The sequence below is a fragment of the Synchiropus splendidus genome, chromosome 13 (genome assembly GCF_027744825.2).
Source record: "Synchiropus splendidus isolate RoL2022-P1 chromosome 13, RoL_Sspl_1.0, whole genome shotgun sequence".
In the NCBI taxonomy this organism is placed as follows: Eukaryota; Metazoa; Chordata; class Actinopteri; order Syngnathiformes; family Callionymidae; genus Synchiropus; species Synchiropus splendidus.
This window is the reverse complement of record NC_071346.1, coordinates 934,910-947,908: the sequence shown is the minus strand read 5'-3', so window position 1 is coordinate 947,908 and position 12,999 is coordinate 934,910. Positions and strand designations below refer to the sequence as shown.

At 55.6% G+C, this 12,999-nt stretch overlaps 2 protein-coding genes across 3 annotated transcripts; both read left to right on the top strand.

Annotated features, from left to right (window-relative positions):
• The first annotated feature begins 136 nt into the window (after positions 1-136).
• gjc2 (gap junction protein gamma 2) lies at positions 137-10,644 on the top strand. 2 transcript variants are annotated; one of them, XM_053883112.1, is made up of 2 exons: positions 137-1,067; positions 8,600-10,644. In XM_053883112.1, exon 2 carries the CDS (start codon positions 8,632-8,634, stop codon positions 9,883-9,885), a length of 1,254 nt encoding a protein of 417 aa, XP_053739087.1. In that variant the 5' UTR covers positions 137-1,067; positions 8,600-8,631; the 3' UTR covers positions 9,886-10,644. The 2 variants fall into 2 exon arrangements, with proteins under 2 accessions (XP_053739087.1, XP_053739088.1); XM_053883113.1 differs by lacking the exon at positions 137-1,067 and adding an exon at positions 6,727-7,060.
• Positions 10,645-11,068: 424 nt separating this feature from the next.
• On the top strand, positions 11,069-12,935 carry iba57 (iron-sulfur cluster assembly factor IBA57). The gene is made up of 3 exons (XM_053883145.1): positions 11,069-11,428; positions 11,898-12,247; positions 12,327-12,935. Exons 1-3 carry the CDS (start codon positions 11,145-11,147, stop codon positions 12,710-12,712), a joined length of 1,020 nt encoding a protein of 339 aa, XP_053739120.1. The 5' UTR covers positions 11,069-11,144; the 3' UTR covers positions 12,713-12,935.
• Positions 12,936-12,999: the final 64 nt, after the last annotated feature.

Here is a 12,999-nt window from a genome sequence, read left to right as displayed (position 1 = left end):
ACGTCACCTCCCGCTCTCCAGTCAACAAACAATGCTGAGTCAGCATTCTGACTCACATGATTTTGCCCCTCAGTTCCGCAGCAAGGCTTTTCCCAGCCCTTCTGAGGACACATGTCTCCGACGTTCCCCGCCTGCCATCTGAGGGGTTACTTCAGGTCACATCAGGGGCCCACACCAAAACAGATCACTGTCCCCGGAGCCCAGTGCAATGACTCTCAATAGCCTCTCTGTGGACCGGTTCCAAGAGTCAGTGGCATGAGGATGTTTCTGGAGCTGACGTTCAGGGCTCCCAGCCTGAGTCTCCTCACTGGCTCAGTTTGCCTGCTTCCCTGGGTTATTGACATTTGGTGCGTGGAGCACTGGGAATATCTTGTCTCCGCTCACCTACCCGCTGCACATACGCCGGCGGCTACAAACACCGGCTCACCCGCCTTGGCAGATGCCAGCCGTGCTCCGCTACAAACAAACTTAACCAAGGTTCAAGCCAGACTTCTGGAGGAATCAAAAAACTCTCCAGGAACCCTCACAAGATGGCCTCTGCTCTGAGAGTCTCACAGACACCTCCATCCTCTTCCCTTCTCAAGGGCAGCCTCAACCCCCTTTCACCACGGTGTCCCAAGCTAAAGACAGGAACCCGGGGCGCCAGCTGGATTACCACCTTCGTCTTTTGGCTGAGCTCCTTTGGCGCCCTCATGAGTGTCGATCTCAGCCACCACCCCTCGTGAACCAGACCCTGAAGAGTAACATCAGGAACATCCCACCCTTTGAAGCTCTTGTGAGCCAGCACACGATGAGCTCCCTGTTTCTGTCCGAGTCCGAGCGTCTCAGAGACTCAGGACATCCCATACCCGACATGAGAACGCGGCCGGGGAACAATGGCGTCTTTGGTGGGATGCTGCTCTCCTGGCCGACCCGCCTGTACTTGGTGGAGAGGGGTTTTGAAGAGAAGTGGCCCATTGTTAGTCTCATCCTGCTTCCGGAGCCGAGCGTGGCATGATGCTCGCGGACAGCTACCTTCGACCTTTAACAAAGGCACCGGCTCACATCTGCTTCATCTACATGGACAGGTAGGAAGACGCTTTTCTCTTGAGCCAGGATTCAGGGTCCGCTGCCTTTCCAGCTGCAGGGGGAACTTCTGTGAACAAACATGCTGTTGAACTTGTCAGCGGTGGTTATCAGCCTGACCCACATAGTCTCACACGCCTCACCGTCAGTCCAGAGTGGCCTCACGTATGCGCCGGATCATCTGCAAACATTGCTTTGTCTATTGATCCCTGCAGCTGAGAGCAAAGTCAAACAAGCGTTCCGGTCATTCTTGGTCACGGCAGCAGTTCAGGGATGCTGCGTCACTCATGTGGGACCTTTCATAAGTGCTGCCCCTGTCTGACGTCCTCTGGAGGAAATGGCAAGGGGAGTTGGACTTATTTCCTGGCACTAGACGTCATGTTCACCCTCCTCCTCGTCTCACCTCCATTCTTCATCATGATCCTCCTCATGGTCTTCCTCATCTTCATCTCCAACATCCTTGGTCCAGCCCTGCCTCTCCTCTCCACGTGTCCCAACAGGTCCTCTCTAACTTGCTCTGCAAGGTTCTCCTCCTGAAACTCAGTCCCTGATGTCTGGAAACTCGTAGGCGCTGAAGCAGCAACCAGAAGGACTCAAGCCCGACTTTCCCCAGAAAGTACCGCAACGAGGCCAGTCATGTGACCAGCTGTGGTTAAAATCAAGCTGGAAACCACAACAAAACCCAACACTCAGGTGTGTGAGGGCCAAACTGGGGAGTGAATACCAACAATTTGAAGGAGATTGTATCGGTGTAGCGCCACCTGCTGTCACATTGAGCTGGTTGCACTAACTGCACTGATAAAATAGGAGCAGAGGACTGTGGGTAAATGAGTGGCAGAGCGGGAGGTGGTGTCCAGCGTCTACTTCTCGCTGAAATTGGTGGAACGTTGTGACATGGCAACACGGTGGGTCGTGTCTTTAAACGCTGGTGTGGGGCTGCGTTCCATTCACCTTGGAGCTGGTGTTGGCGATTCATGCTCGGAGGCTGCAGCTCGCCAAGTTCGCCAGCAGGTTTCAGAAAACAAGGATGCGCCAAGGTTCCCGTCTCACGGCCCTCGACGGCGTCGTGACCCTCACTCCTCACTCTGGTTGCTCGACTGCTACAGAATTACAGTTTCTGCCTGTGATATTATTGACTTTAGGGTCCGTTTGCACTCTTCCCATCTCAGCCTCTCCAGTGACACTGTTGCCTTTGTCGCGTTGCTCTGTATCTGGCCTCAAGACAAAGCAGCGTCTGTCACGCTGTGAACAAGACGAGCTCACTGTCTGCTGGGTTCCAACATCAGAACTCACCTGCACGTGCTGCTGTGGTGACGCACGCAGGCTTGCTAGCGGGAGGCAGCCGTCTTGGGTCGCGACCGTCACTTTCATCGTCAACTGAATTGCCGAGGCTGAGTCAGCACTTTTGCTGGATGCGGCCGACACTTGGATTCTGCAGCTCCACGTGTCGACATGAATGAGTGAATGGGTGAAGCCTCCCGTCCCCTCGCTGCCATGCATGTGCACATTAGCACGCCGCGCTCTGAAGTTAGCGCTCGGCAGCCAGGGGGCCCCGGCGGCGTGGCCCGCTGTCGGAGGAGTTTGCTGAGTTGAAGAAGCTCAACAATGTGAAGGCGTCTGTGGTCATCCTGACGGCTGAGGTCTGCGCGCCAGCGGGGTCACCGACAGCCGCTGTCCAGATCAGATCATGTCAGAGCTTCAGAGCCCGCAGCTCGTGGCGCCTCTCTGGGAGAGAGCGCAGCAGGAAGTGCTGCTCTCACGTGCCTCTTTAACGGGACGAGGGCAGCGCAGGAATGGGACGTGGGTGTGAGATCCTGCAGGAGGTTTGGCCCCACAGTCAAAACATTTCATCGATCCAAACACCAGGTCAACGGCATTGAAACTCTCTCTCTCCCCGGTGTGATGTCAGAAGCCCAACATGACCGGGCTGAGGAGCCCTGCCCGCAGGGGGCGCTGCAGCTCACGCCTGCAGATTCAACTTCAGTTTGTTGTTGCCATTCATCTCAAGTAATGAATGACGGAAACTCTGTTTAATTGGGTTCATTTTGTTAATCGAGTCCCGCCCATAATGGGAGGGAGGACAAATGAACGCAAAGAGCGGCAGCTTCAAGAGACGAAACACGAGTCAGACTCGCGGCTTCCGGGTCCACCACAGCATCTTCGTGGCGCAGCAGTTCAAATCTCATGGTTTCAGTTGATGGTGTTCGGGAATTTCAGGAAGGAATTCTGTTTCCTCCAACGCGCTTTTAAACAGGCAACAAATGAAGACGGTTGTTGTGAGTCGAGGTGAAGGAGTGAGACTCTTCAGTCAGTCAGTCTTCGGTTGCCAGGGAGCCTGGTGCGCCCGGGTCCCACACTCCTGCGAGGTGATCCAGAAGGAAGAGCTTCTCTATGTGAGTGTTGCTGCCAGTGTGAGGAGCGAACATGAGCTGGACTTGCTCGTGCTCAGAAGCGCGAGACAAGTGGAGCCGCGGCGGAGGGAAGTAGTTGGCATCCACCTCAAGGCTTTTCATATCTCAGTCGCTTCAGTGGAGTCCAGCCTTAGCGAAGCTGGCACGGGACACAGAGGGCCCAGGGGTGGGAACTGGGAGGGAAGTGAAGAAATGCGAGCGGACTGCCAGCACTGTCAGGCTGCCTGCGGGACGGCGCTGTTGGGAGCACTTTAATGATAGTGGTGGGAGAGAGGCGGCGGCGCCGGCCACTCGCATGGGTGTCCGGTGTCACTGCAAGGGCGAGGCACATGGCGGAGGCTCCATCTGTTACGTAAGCTGCAGGGCCCCGGTCGGCTCGCATCAGCTCTGCTGGGAACACGGTGACAGTGGCGGTGGCGGCGGTGGCATCACGTCAGCTTCCTGTTGAGCGTCGTCGCAGCGCTGGGCTGCAGAACAGAAGCCACCACCGAGGCCCGAGAGACGGCCAGAACCCGAGTTCTGCACCCACATCTCCACATCTGGAGCGACGCGGCCGTGTGAAGCGAAACACCAGACTGAAGACCCTCATCTGGGCCCCTCGCCGCCGCGTGTCGAGGAGAGAGTGGGACACATAGCCAGCCCTGCTGCTCAGCTGTCATGGCAGACCTTGCACTGGGAGCAATGTCACCGCTCTCGCATTGTTTTCCTGGCTGTGGGCTCTTCGATCAATATTTATCAGCGTGTTCACAAGCGTTTCCCCAAAAGCCTGACTCGTCCTCGGACGCGGGGACGGCGTGATTTGAATGCCCCCGCGCAACTTCTTCTCTCTGGCTCCGTTGTTCTGGCTCTGAGCGATGATGAAATTCAATTTGGTGTTTTAATGCAGCATGACAGACGAAAACATGGCGCCTGCCGCTGAATTATTCATCTTTTCAACACAAAACTCCAGAGCACTTGTTTACCGCCGACCTGGACCAGTCAGCCCTGCGACGCCACGTGTCCCCTGGGAGGTCAGCCAGGCGGTGAAGGGTCACCGCTGCTGGATTTAGTGAGCTTTTATTCTATCAAACATCACTCTCTTATTGAGCATATTTCCCGCGTCCTCATTGGTGCTTTCCCAGCTCACCTTTCACTCCATGTTGCAACTGTAGAGCTCCTGAACCGATGACATGCCATCACCCTTCTTTGTAGAGAAGTGTCGCAATTGTGCAGCTGAGAGTTGGACGTTCCATTCCCTGAGGGGCCAAATTATACGCCATGACTGCTGCGAGGGGCCGAGACAAAGAAGGGCAGACGAGAAAGAAAATGCGACTTTCGATCTGATTGATGATGACTTTATTCCAGAAAAAGTAGAATGAACCAAAGTAGAATAGAATCAACTAATTGTGTTTTGACTTCAAAACGCAATGAAAGACAATTCTGTTGTTATTTTGCTCCGATGGCCACAAAAACCCCGGGGCCCCGCGCAGCTCACCTCTGATCTAAATCGACACAAAATGTTCAATAGAAGAAAGAATGCAGTTCCCCTTGATACAATGGATGAATGACTATCTTGTGTTGTTTTGTTCTTCACAACAAAACAAACGAAACCCCACTAACTGAGACGATACAGCTACTTTGATCTGGGCAGGAACACTTTCTGTGAGCAGCAAACGTATTTACATGAACACAGTTTGTCCTGACTGAGCGAGGACGGTTTTAAAAGCCGGCGTTTTCAAAGTCTCTGCACCCAGCGAGTTCTTCGTCTGTCTTGGTGCTAGAACCCAAGATCGTCTGAATCGGCCCTGTGGGAAATAAAACCGGGGCTTGAGGTTTCAGCACTGAGTCAAAGAGAAATGAAATGTTTATGTGTTTATTTTGGGGTTTATCTGCTCGCCGAGCCTTGACGTGGAAGTGAGTGGGAGCAGAAGCCTCTGAATGACGCTGAGATCAGAGCAAGGACGTGGCCTGTCTGTCGAGGAACGTGGGCTCCATCTGACACGCCGTGATTGACTGATCCACTGATGCTCATCACACCATCTGCCCGGACATTTTAGGGGAGAGGAACGTAATAAGAAGTGGAAACACGTGGCGGTCCGTCCCCCGGGGCCCGCACATGTCTGACTCCCAAATGGTGCAGCCTCTCCAGCAGCATCCCCGGGAGCTCTCTCCGCGCTGCTTGTTACGCCATCTCTCCTCAGCGGCAGGGAGAGGCGGGCCTGGGGGCCCCTCCTGCAGGGCCCTGTCGTGTTCTGGAGACTGTTTACGAGTCCAACTCAAACAGCCAACACGTCTCCGCACAATTTAAGACTTCTTCCCTCTGAAGGCCGTGTCAGCCTGCCTGCTGCAGAAGCACGTGATGCCCAGTGATTCCCATCACTCCTGACTAGTTCACGTCACTGCCCAGCAGCTCCTCGCCAGACTATAATGATCATGGGTCGACATCTCATTCAGGGCCAGTGCTTCCCTCACAGCCTGCCTGTGCTCCACTGTCATCACAGTGGAACCAGGAGATGCGCCACGAGCAGCACCTTGTTTTTCTGGTGGGGTTCTCTTCTGGACGATGGGAGGTCAGCTCCGCGAAGACCATGGTTCTCAGTCGGCTGAGTGGGAGGCCGGGTCTGGAGGAGGACCAGCGTCCCGGGATGTTGTTTATGAGTGAGGGAGGATGAAGATGGCCAGATGGCCCAGTGTGAAATCCTTCACCGGAGGAGGGAGAGCTGAGCCAGACGACAGAGCTCTTCATCCCCTTGTCAGTTCAGCATGCTCCTCTCACCTCCAGTCGTGGACAGGGTGGTGGGAGGGGCTGAGTCGTGCGGGAGAGACTCAGAGTAGAGCTTCTGTAGTCCAACAGCAGGATCCCATGCTGAGCCACAGCAGAACATGAGTGACCCCAACAGTCCCTCCCCCCCCCCCCACCCTCGCCACGGCAACGTCCTGGCTGCTGAATCCAGAAACATGGAGCCGGGGGATTTTGGAGTCGCCAATGTGACCTGCGATTTCCTCCTGGATGGAAGATGTAAATGTTATGACAGCTGACGTGACGGAGTGAACCTGCTGGACTCTCTCTGGCGGATCTGCTCTCCGGCAAGGTGCTTTATGTCTGCGTGACACTCGCCCCCACCTCCATCCTTCCCGCCCCAAACCTGTTTGCTCCCTCGTTCCTGGCTCTTATGCAATGGACCGCCATTTGTGTGTGGTGTTGTGTGTGACACGCTGGAGTGAAAGTGTGTCATCTCCAAGTTTGATTCATGAGTTGGAGGACGGGAGTGAAAAAAGGGTGAGCAGCGGGAGAGAGAGCGAGACCCTCGTCATCTGTGTTGCAAACGTTTCACATGAGAGTTGACAGCGCTGAGATTAACACGCTCCTTCAGCTCAGCCTGGTGTCCACCCTCCAGATCCTCTGCCTCCGTCTGGTGGATGGGGGGGTCGCGGCCTCTCCTCGGCTTCCTGTTGGGCTGCGCTGAGCGACGTCAGGCTGCCGAGCTCTCGCCATGCTCTCGGATCTTCCTCCAGAAAACTGGGGATTTTTGGGGTGGAAGTGGAAGTGAAGGGATCAGGGGTCACGACCTTCACCACAGGACATGTCTTTGCCGCTTCTCAAGGTGGGTTTTTGCCATCGCTTTGGTGTAATATTTCGAGAGCACAGGGCTCAGATAGGCTCAAAAACAAAATCCCATTGTCTTTATCATCTACATTCTGTGACGCCCTGTGTGTATCTCCTCTGTCACCTGTTTTTCTGTGCTCAATTCATCTTTTTGCGTGTTGCTCTACAAAGCCGTTTTTAAATTTAGATTTCCAGATTTCCAAGATTTTAAGACATTCTGCTGTGAATGAGGCATTTCGATGGGACGCTCCAGGACATCATATTTTGCTGTGAACATCTGTATTGACAATAGTGTGAGCATCACCGTCCAAAGCTCCACCGCCCACAGCTGTGGTTGGAGCCAACGGTGCCCGTCCCTTCAGTCATCATGTCAACAGTTCACAGTTACGCCGTCGCTCCTGAGTGACTGCCAGTGTGTGTTCTGTTCTTAAATGGAATATTTATTCAGTGAAAACACATCCCAGAACAGGAAGAGCTAACAACCGGCAGGCGTAGGAATATGAATAAGCGCCTGCGTGCTGCTCCAATATTCACTCCAGAAAGATAAGAAAGAGATCGGAGCGGTGAAGCTGCGTGACTATGGCGGCTGTTGATCCGGAGAGGTCAGGAGAAGACGGATCCCTTTTTCCACTCACACGGCGACTGTGGTTCATCTGCAGCTGCGCTGATGTTTGAGCTGTGGCCGCACCTTCAGTTGCACCACTGCCCTGATGATCCTTCTCTGTAGCAAACCGCCCGTTCAGAAGGTTCTGCTGGAGGTCACCTCCTCCACCCTCAACATGCTCTCTTGCTTCTGCCCCATCGAACTGCGGCGTGGGGCCCGAGAGACGGGACATGCCGTGAAGCGATAGGAAAGATGATGGAGGTCGATGTCGACCAGGGTCAGTTCAGCGCGAGGTGAAGTCGACAGACTGATGTGAAGCCAGCCAGTCTCTCCTGTCGTGCCACTCCGGGGCAGTCGCACACCGTCGATGCCATCTGCCTCCGGGAGGCTGGGTCCCTCCGCAGCGTCAGTCCTGCAGGAGCGGCTGAGCCGCAACACGCTCTCCTGCTCCCTCAGACGCTGCAGCGACTTCATGAGATCAGCATAAGAACTCATTCAGTCCTCAGCACGGTCAGAGGTGTGGGAGGGCCTGGCGCTGCTGCTGCTGCTGCTGCTGCTGCCCCCTCGACCTGACCTGCCATGAGCTGGAGGATGGGTGCAAGACCAAGGATAGAAGGGCAACATCCCCGTCATGGAAAGGTTTTTAGAGTCAGACAGAAGAGTCATCCGAGCGCAGCACTTCACTTGTCTTCCATTCACAGCCTGAATCGTCCGTACGGGCCACAGAGCCTCAGCAGAAGTCACCTGAAGACAAAGCTCCAGGATTGTCATTATGAGGCAAGAGCATTCAATTCAAGCCGTCAGAAGGCGATAGAGTCAGTGTGTCACGGGGGAGAGTTGGAGATGAATGAATGAATGATGAACACCACTGGAGTCACCGGCCGTACACAGAGTGAGCGAAGCTAAACACCTGTTTGTGTCTCTGTCCCCCAGGTTCTAGCTGAAGAGCTTGCAGCAGCAGCACCATGAGCTGGAGCTTTCTCACTCGCCTCCTGGAAGAAATCCACCACCACTCCACCTTTGTGGGGAAGGTGTGGCTGACGGTGCTCATCATCTTCCGCATCGTGCTGACGGCGGTGGGAGGCGAGTCCATCTACTCGGACGAGCAGACCAAGTTCACCTGCAACACCAAGCAGCCCGGCTGCGACAACGTGTGCTACGATGCGTTCGCGCCGCTCTCCCACGTGCGCTTCTGGGTCTTCCAGATCATCATGATCTCCACCCCCTCCATCATGTACATGGGCTACGCCATTCACAAGATCGCTCGGACGTCGGAGGAGGAGCGGAGGAAGCAGGCCAGGCTCCAGAAAAAGCTCCCGGCTCACAGCAGGTGGCGGGAGAGCCACCATCTGGAGGACGTTTTACGGGTGGAGGAAGACGATGACGCCGAGCCAATGATATACGAGGATGCTCTGGTGGTGCAGGAAGTCAAGCCTGAAGCGGTGAGCCACGCCGCCAGACACGCTGGGAAGCACGACGGTCGCCGGAGAATCATGGAGGAAGGACTCATGAGGATCTACGTTCTCCAGCTCCTGTCTCGAGCGGTCTTCGAAATAGCCTTCCTGGCGGGCCAGTATCTGCTGTACGGCTTCCGAGTCAGTCCTTCCTTCGTGTGCAGCAGGGTCCCGTGTCCTCACCGCGTGGACTGCTTCATCTCCAGGCCCACCGAGAAAACAATCTTCCTCCTGATCATGTACGTGGTCAGCTGTCTCTGCCTCGTGCTCAACGTGTGCGAGATGCTTCACCTGGGAATCGGCACCTTCCGAGACATTCTGCGGCAAAAGAGGACCCGCGGCCATCGCACCTACAGGTATCCCTTCTCGCGGAACATTCCCGCCTCCCCGCCGGGATACAACCTGGTGATAAAGACGGACAAACCGGGCAGAATCCCCAACAGCCTCATCACACACGAGCAGAACATGGCCAACGACGCCCAGGAGCAGCAGTGCACCAGTCCGGACGAGAACATCCCGTCGGAGCTGGCCAGTCTCCACCGTCATCTCCGCGTGGCCCAGGAGCAGCTGGACATGGCGTTCCAAACCTACCAGAGCAAGAACAACCAGCAGACGTCCAGGACCAGCAGCCCGGTGTCCGGCGGCACCATGGCGGAGCAAAACCGAGTCAACTCGGTCCAGGAGAAACAAGGCGCCAGGCCCAAGTCCGCCACGGAGAAGACGGCCACCATAGTGAAAAATGGGAAAACCTCTGTGTGGATCTAGATGCTAGCCAGCGGATTAGCAGTCAGACGCTAGTACCTCAAGACTCTGATGCTAGGTGAGCACCCGCCGTGGACCTTTGCAATCACACTGTCCGTAGTGAACCTACTGAAACTAGATCAAGGAAACAGAATCAAGTATTCAAGTGTCATGTTGTGTCGCTTCTTTTACACGTGCCAGTCTCTAATCTCAGCTACTGACAAAGTGCAGACCAGGAGGTGAGAGACTCAGCTGCTTGTCAGGGGAAGGGCGAGCGCCAGCGTGAGCGGCAACACGCGGAGGCCAAACAAACAGACATTTGGTCCTGCCTTTACTTTGGTCAAACAAGTGCCTCAGCCTGCAGAGACTGTTCTAATGTTGAATTAATTAAAACTAAATGCAACCTCCGAGGCTCCGCTCTTCCATCGCACAACACACCGGCCGTCTGCACCCTGCAGGGCTCGCTGCGGGATTTTACCTCTGACAAACACAAACACATGTTGCTCAGTGTTTGAAGAGTCATCAACCAACACAAAGTGACTCCTCAAAACAAAAGCCTCCGGTCAGTTCGGAGATCAAACAGGCGCCTCTGGGGCTCCTGTGTCAAGCGGCGCTCCCTCTGGTGAGTGGATCTGGACGTCCTCCGTGATGGAGAAGGTGAGGTGGCGACGCTCCTGCTCGGCCCCCAGCAGCTCCAGACGAGGACCACATGCATTCAGTGATGTCATATTCACACTGACCTTGGCCTCCATGTCTCAGCGCTACTGCGTCTGTTCTGACAAATCCACGGGTCTTCCACATGACCTCCCTTCCCTCGCCTCTATTGAAGGCCCAGGCCCGTTGCTCATTCCCACCAAGGTCAGTGAGCGGACACCAGGGGACGACCCCTCACGCCGTGGGCAAATTTAAAGTCATCACCTGGACTTTGGGAGGAAACCAGAGTGCCTGAAGGAGAATCACACAAGCATGTCATTCCAAACTTAGAGTTCAGACTGATATCACAAGTCATGATGATAGCGCATGATTCAGTTTTCCTTCAGTATGAAACGACATCAAATTGATCCACTAGATGACGAGATGATGTTGACGTGTTTTCCTGTCGTTTGGTAAGAAGAACGTTTTTGACAGTTGAGACGCAGGCCACGCCCCTGTCGTCGGCCACGTGACCATTGTTTTGCCAGTGCAGTGCATTGTGGGGATTCAAAATGGAGTCCGCCGTCGTGTTATGCAGCCGCCCGTGGATGTAACGAACGACGCTCAGACGAATATACAGACGATAGGAGATGTTGCGGCTGGGACTCCGGCGCCTCCTCCTCCTCCGCAGCGGTGACGCCGGTCGCTGCCTGCGCGGAGAGTCTCGGACTCGGCTCTACAGCCAGGAGGCGCTCGTGTGTTATCGCCTCACTCACCGGTCCCTGCTGAAGGTCCAGGGCCCGGACACCGCTCCGTTCCTCCAGGGGATCATCACCAATGACGTGGGCGTGTTGGAGGAGCCGAGCCGGCGGCTCCTGTACTGTCACATGCTCAACGCTCAGGGCAGGACCCTGTTTGACCTCATGCTGTACAGGTGAGCACAGGCGCCGGTGGCGGAGTGTGTTGACAGTGGATGGGAATGTATTTGGGCCACTAACGCTCTGACCACCCGCTGCGACGTCACCGTCCCGCACTCTCCTCCGATCCAGAGTGGAGCGCCTGCGGGCCACACTCTGCAGAGTGCAGTGTGAACCAACCGAACCGTTCCTGCCGGTCCTGCGCTTTAGCATGTCAAGGAAACACCACCCCTGCTGGTGTGGAGGACTCGGCCTCTCATGTGTGCAGCGCTAACTCTGCTGCTGCTGCTGTTGTTGTTACCGTGCTAGGACCACTGAAGAGTTTGCTTGTATCACTCCCACGAGGGATGTGCTCCACTCTGACCTCAGGAAGGTTTCACCTGTGTTGTTCTCTTCTGCCAACGTGTAGATGAGCGCGTTAGCCTTTTCAGGTCCAAATGTGAGGTGGTTTAAGTGACTACACCTTTAGTGTTTGCTTTGCCTCAGCCTGAAGAGTGCTGACCTGGGAGGCGGCGTCCTGCTGGAGTGTGACAGCAGCGTGAAAGAGTCCGTACTGAAGCACCTGAAGGTCTACAAGGTCCGCAGGAAGGTCACCTTGGACGCATGTCCTGAGCTCTCCGTGTGGACAGTTCTGGCTCCACTGAAGACTGAAGGTCAAGAGGTCAGTAGAGCTCAGCTCTCCTCGGCGGGAAATACCCTCATATGTGAGCCTGATCCTCGGACTCGTGATATGGGCTGGAGGCTGGTGTTGGATGAGCAAGTTGACCCGCTGCATGTGCTGAGGTCGTGCCACAAAGGGGATCTGCAGGAATACCATAAGCATCGCTACGCTATAGGTAGGTGGGCCGAGCCGTGCGGACGTGCAGGCTGCTGGACGTGAAGGGCTTTCATTCCTGTGTTTCTGCTGTGGTGTAGGACTCCCTGAGGGGGCGAAAGACCTTCCCCCCGGGGTGGCGCTGCCGCTGGAGTCCAACCTGGTCTACATGCAGGGCATCAGCTTCAGCAAGGGCTGTTACATCGGCCAGGAACTGACGGCCCGGACTCACCACACCGGCGTGGTCCGCAAGCGCCTGATGCCGGTTCGCTTGTCAGTGCCGGTGCACCACATGGAGGAGGGGGCTGCGCTGCAGACGCCGTCGGGCAAGCCGGCCGGTAAATACCGCGGTGGCGTCGGCGAGCTGGCTCTGGGCCTGGTGCGCCTGGCCCATGCCAGGGAGCCGCTGACGTCTCCCAGTGATGGCACAGTCACACTGGAGGCTGTCGTGCCCCGGTGGTGGCCAGAAGAAGCGAAGGTGAACTGATCAAGGTCACGAATCCATGACGAGCATCGCATGTGACAGGTCCCACTCTGAGCCCGGAGTGTGGTGTGTTTGTGTCACTCTCTGACTGTGGTTTGCCTTTGTTGCGTGTCTATTCATGGGACAGTTCTTTGCTTTGACATTGTGTGTTTGACACGTTCCTGCCTTTCCAGTCAGTAAGTACACTTCACCTTCTGAGTAATAAACAAGTCTTGAACTGGCCACCGTTGAGCTTTTAGCATTAGTCCAACACCAGAACTGTCCCCACCTCAGCTATGGGTCATGACCTC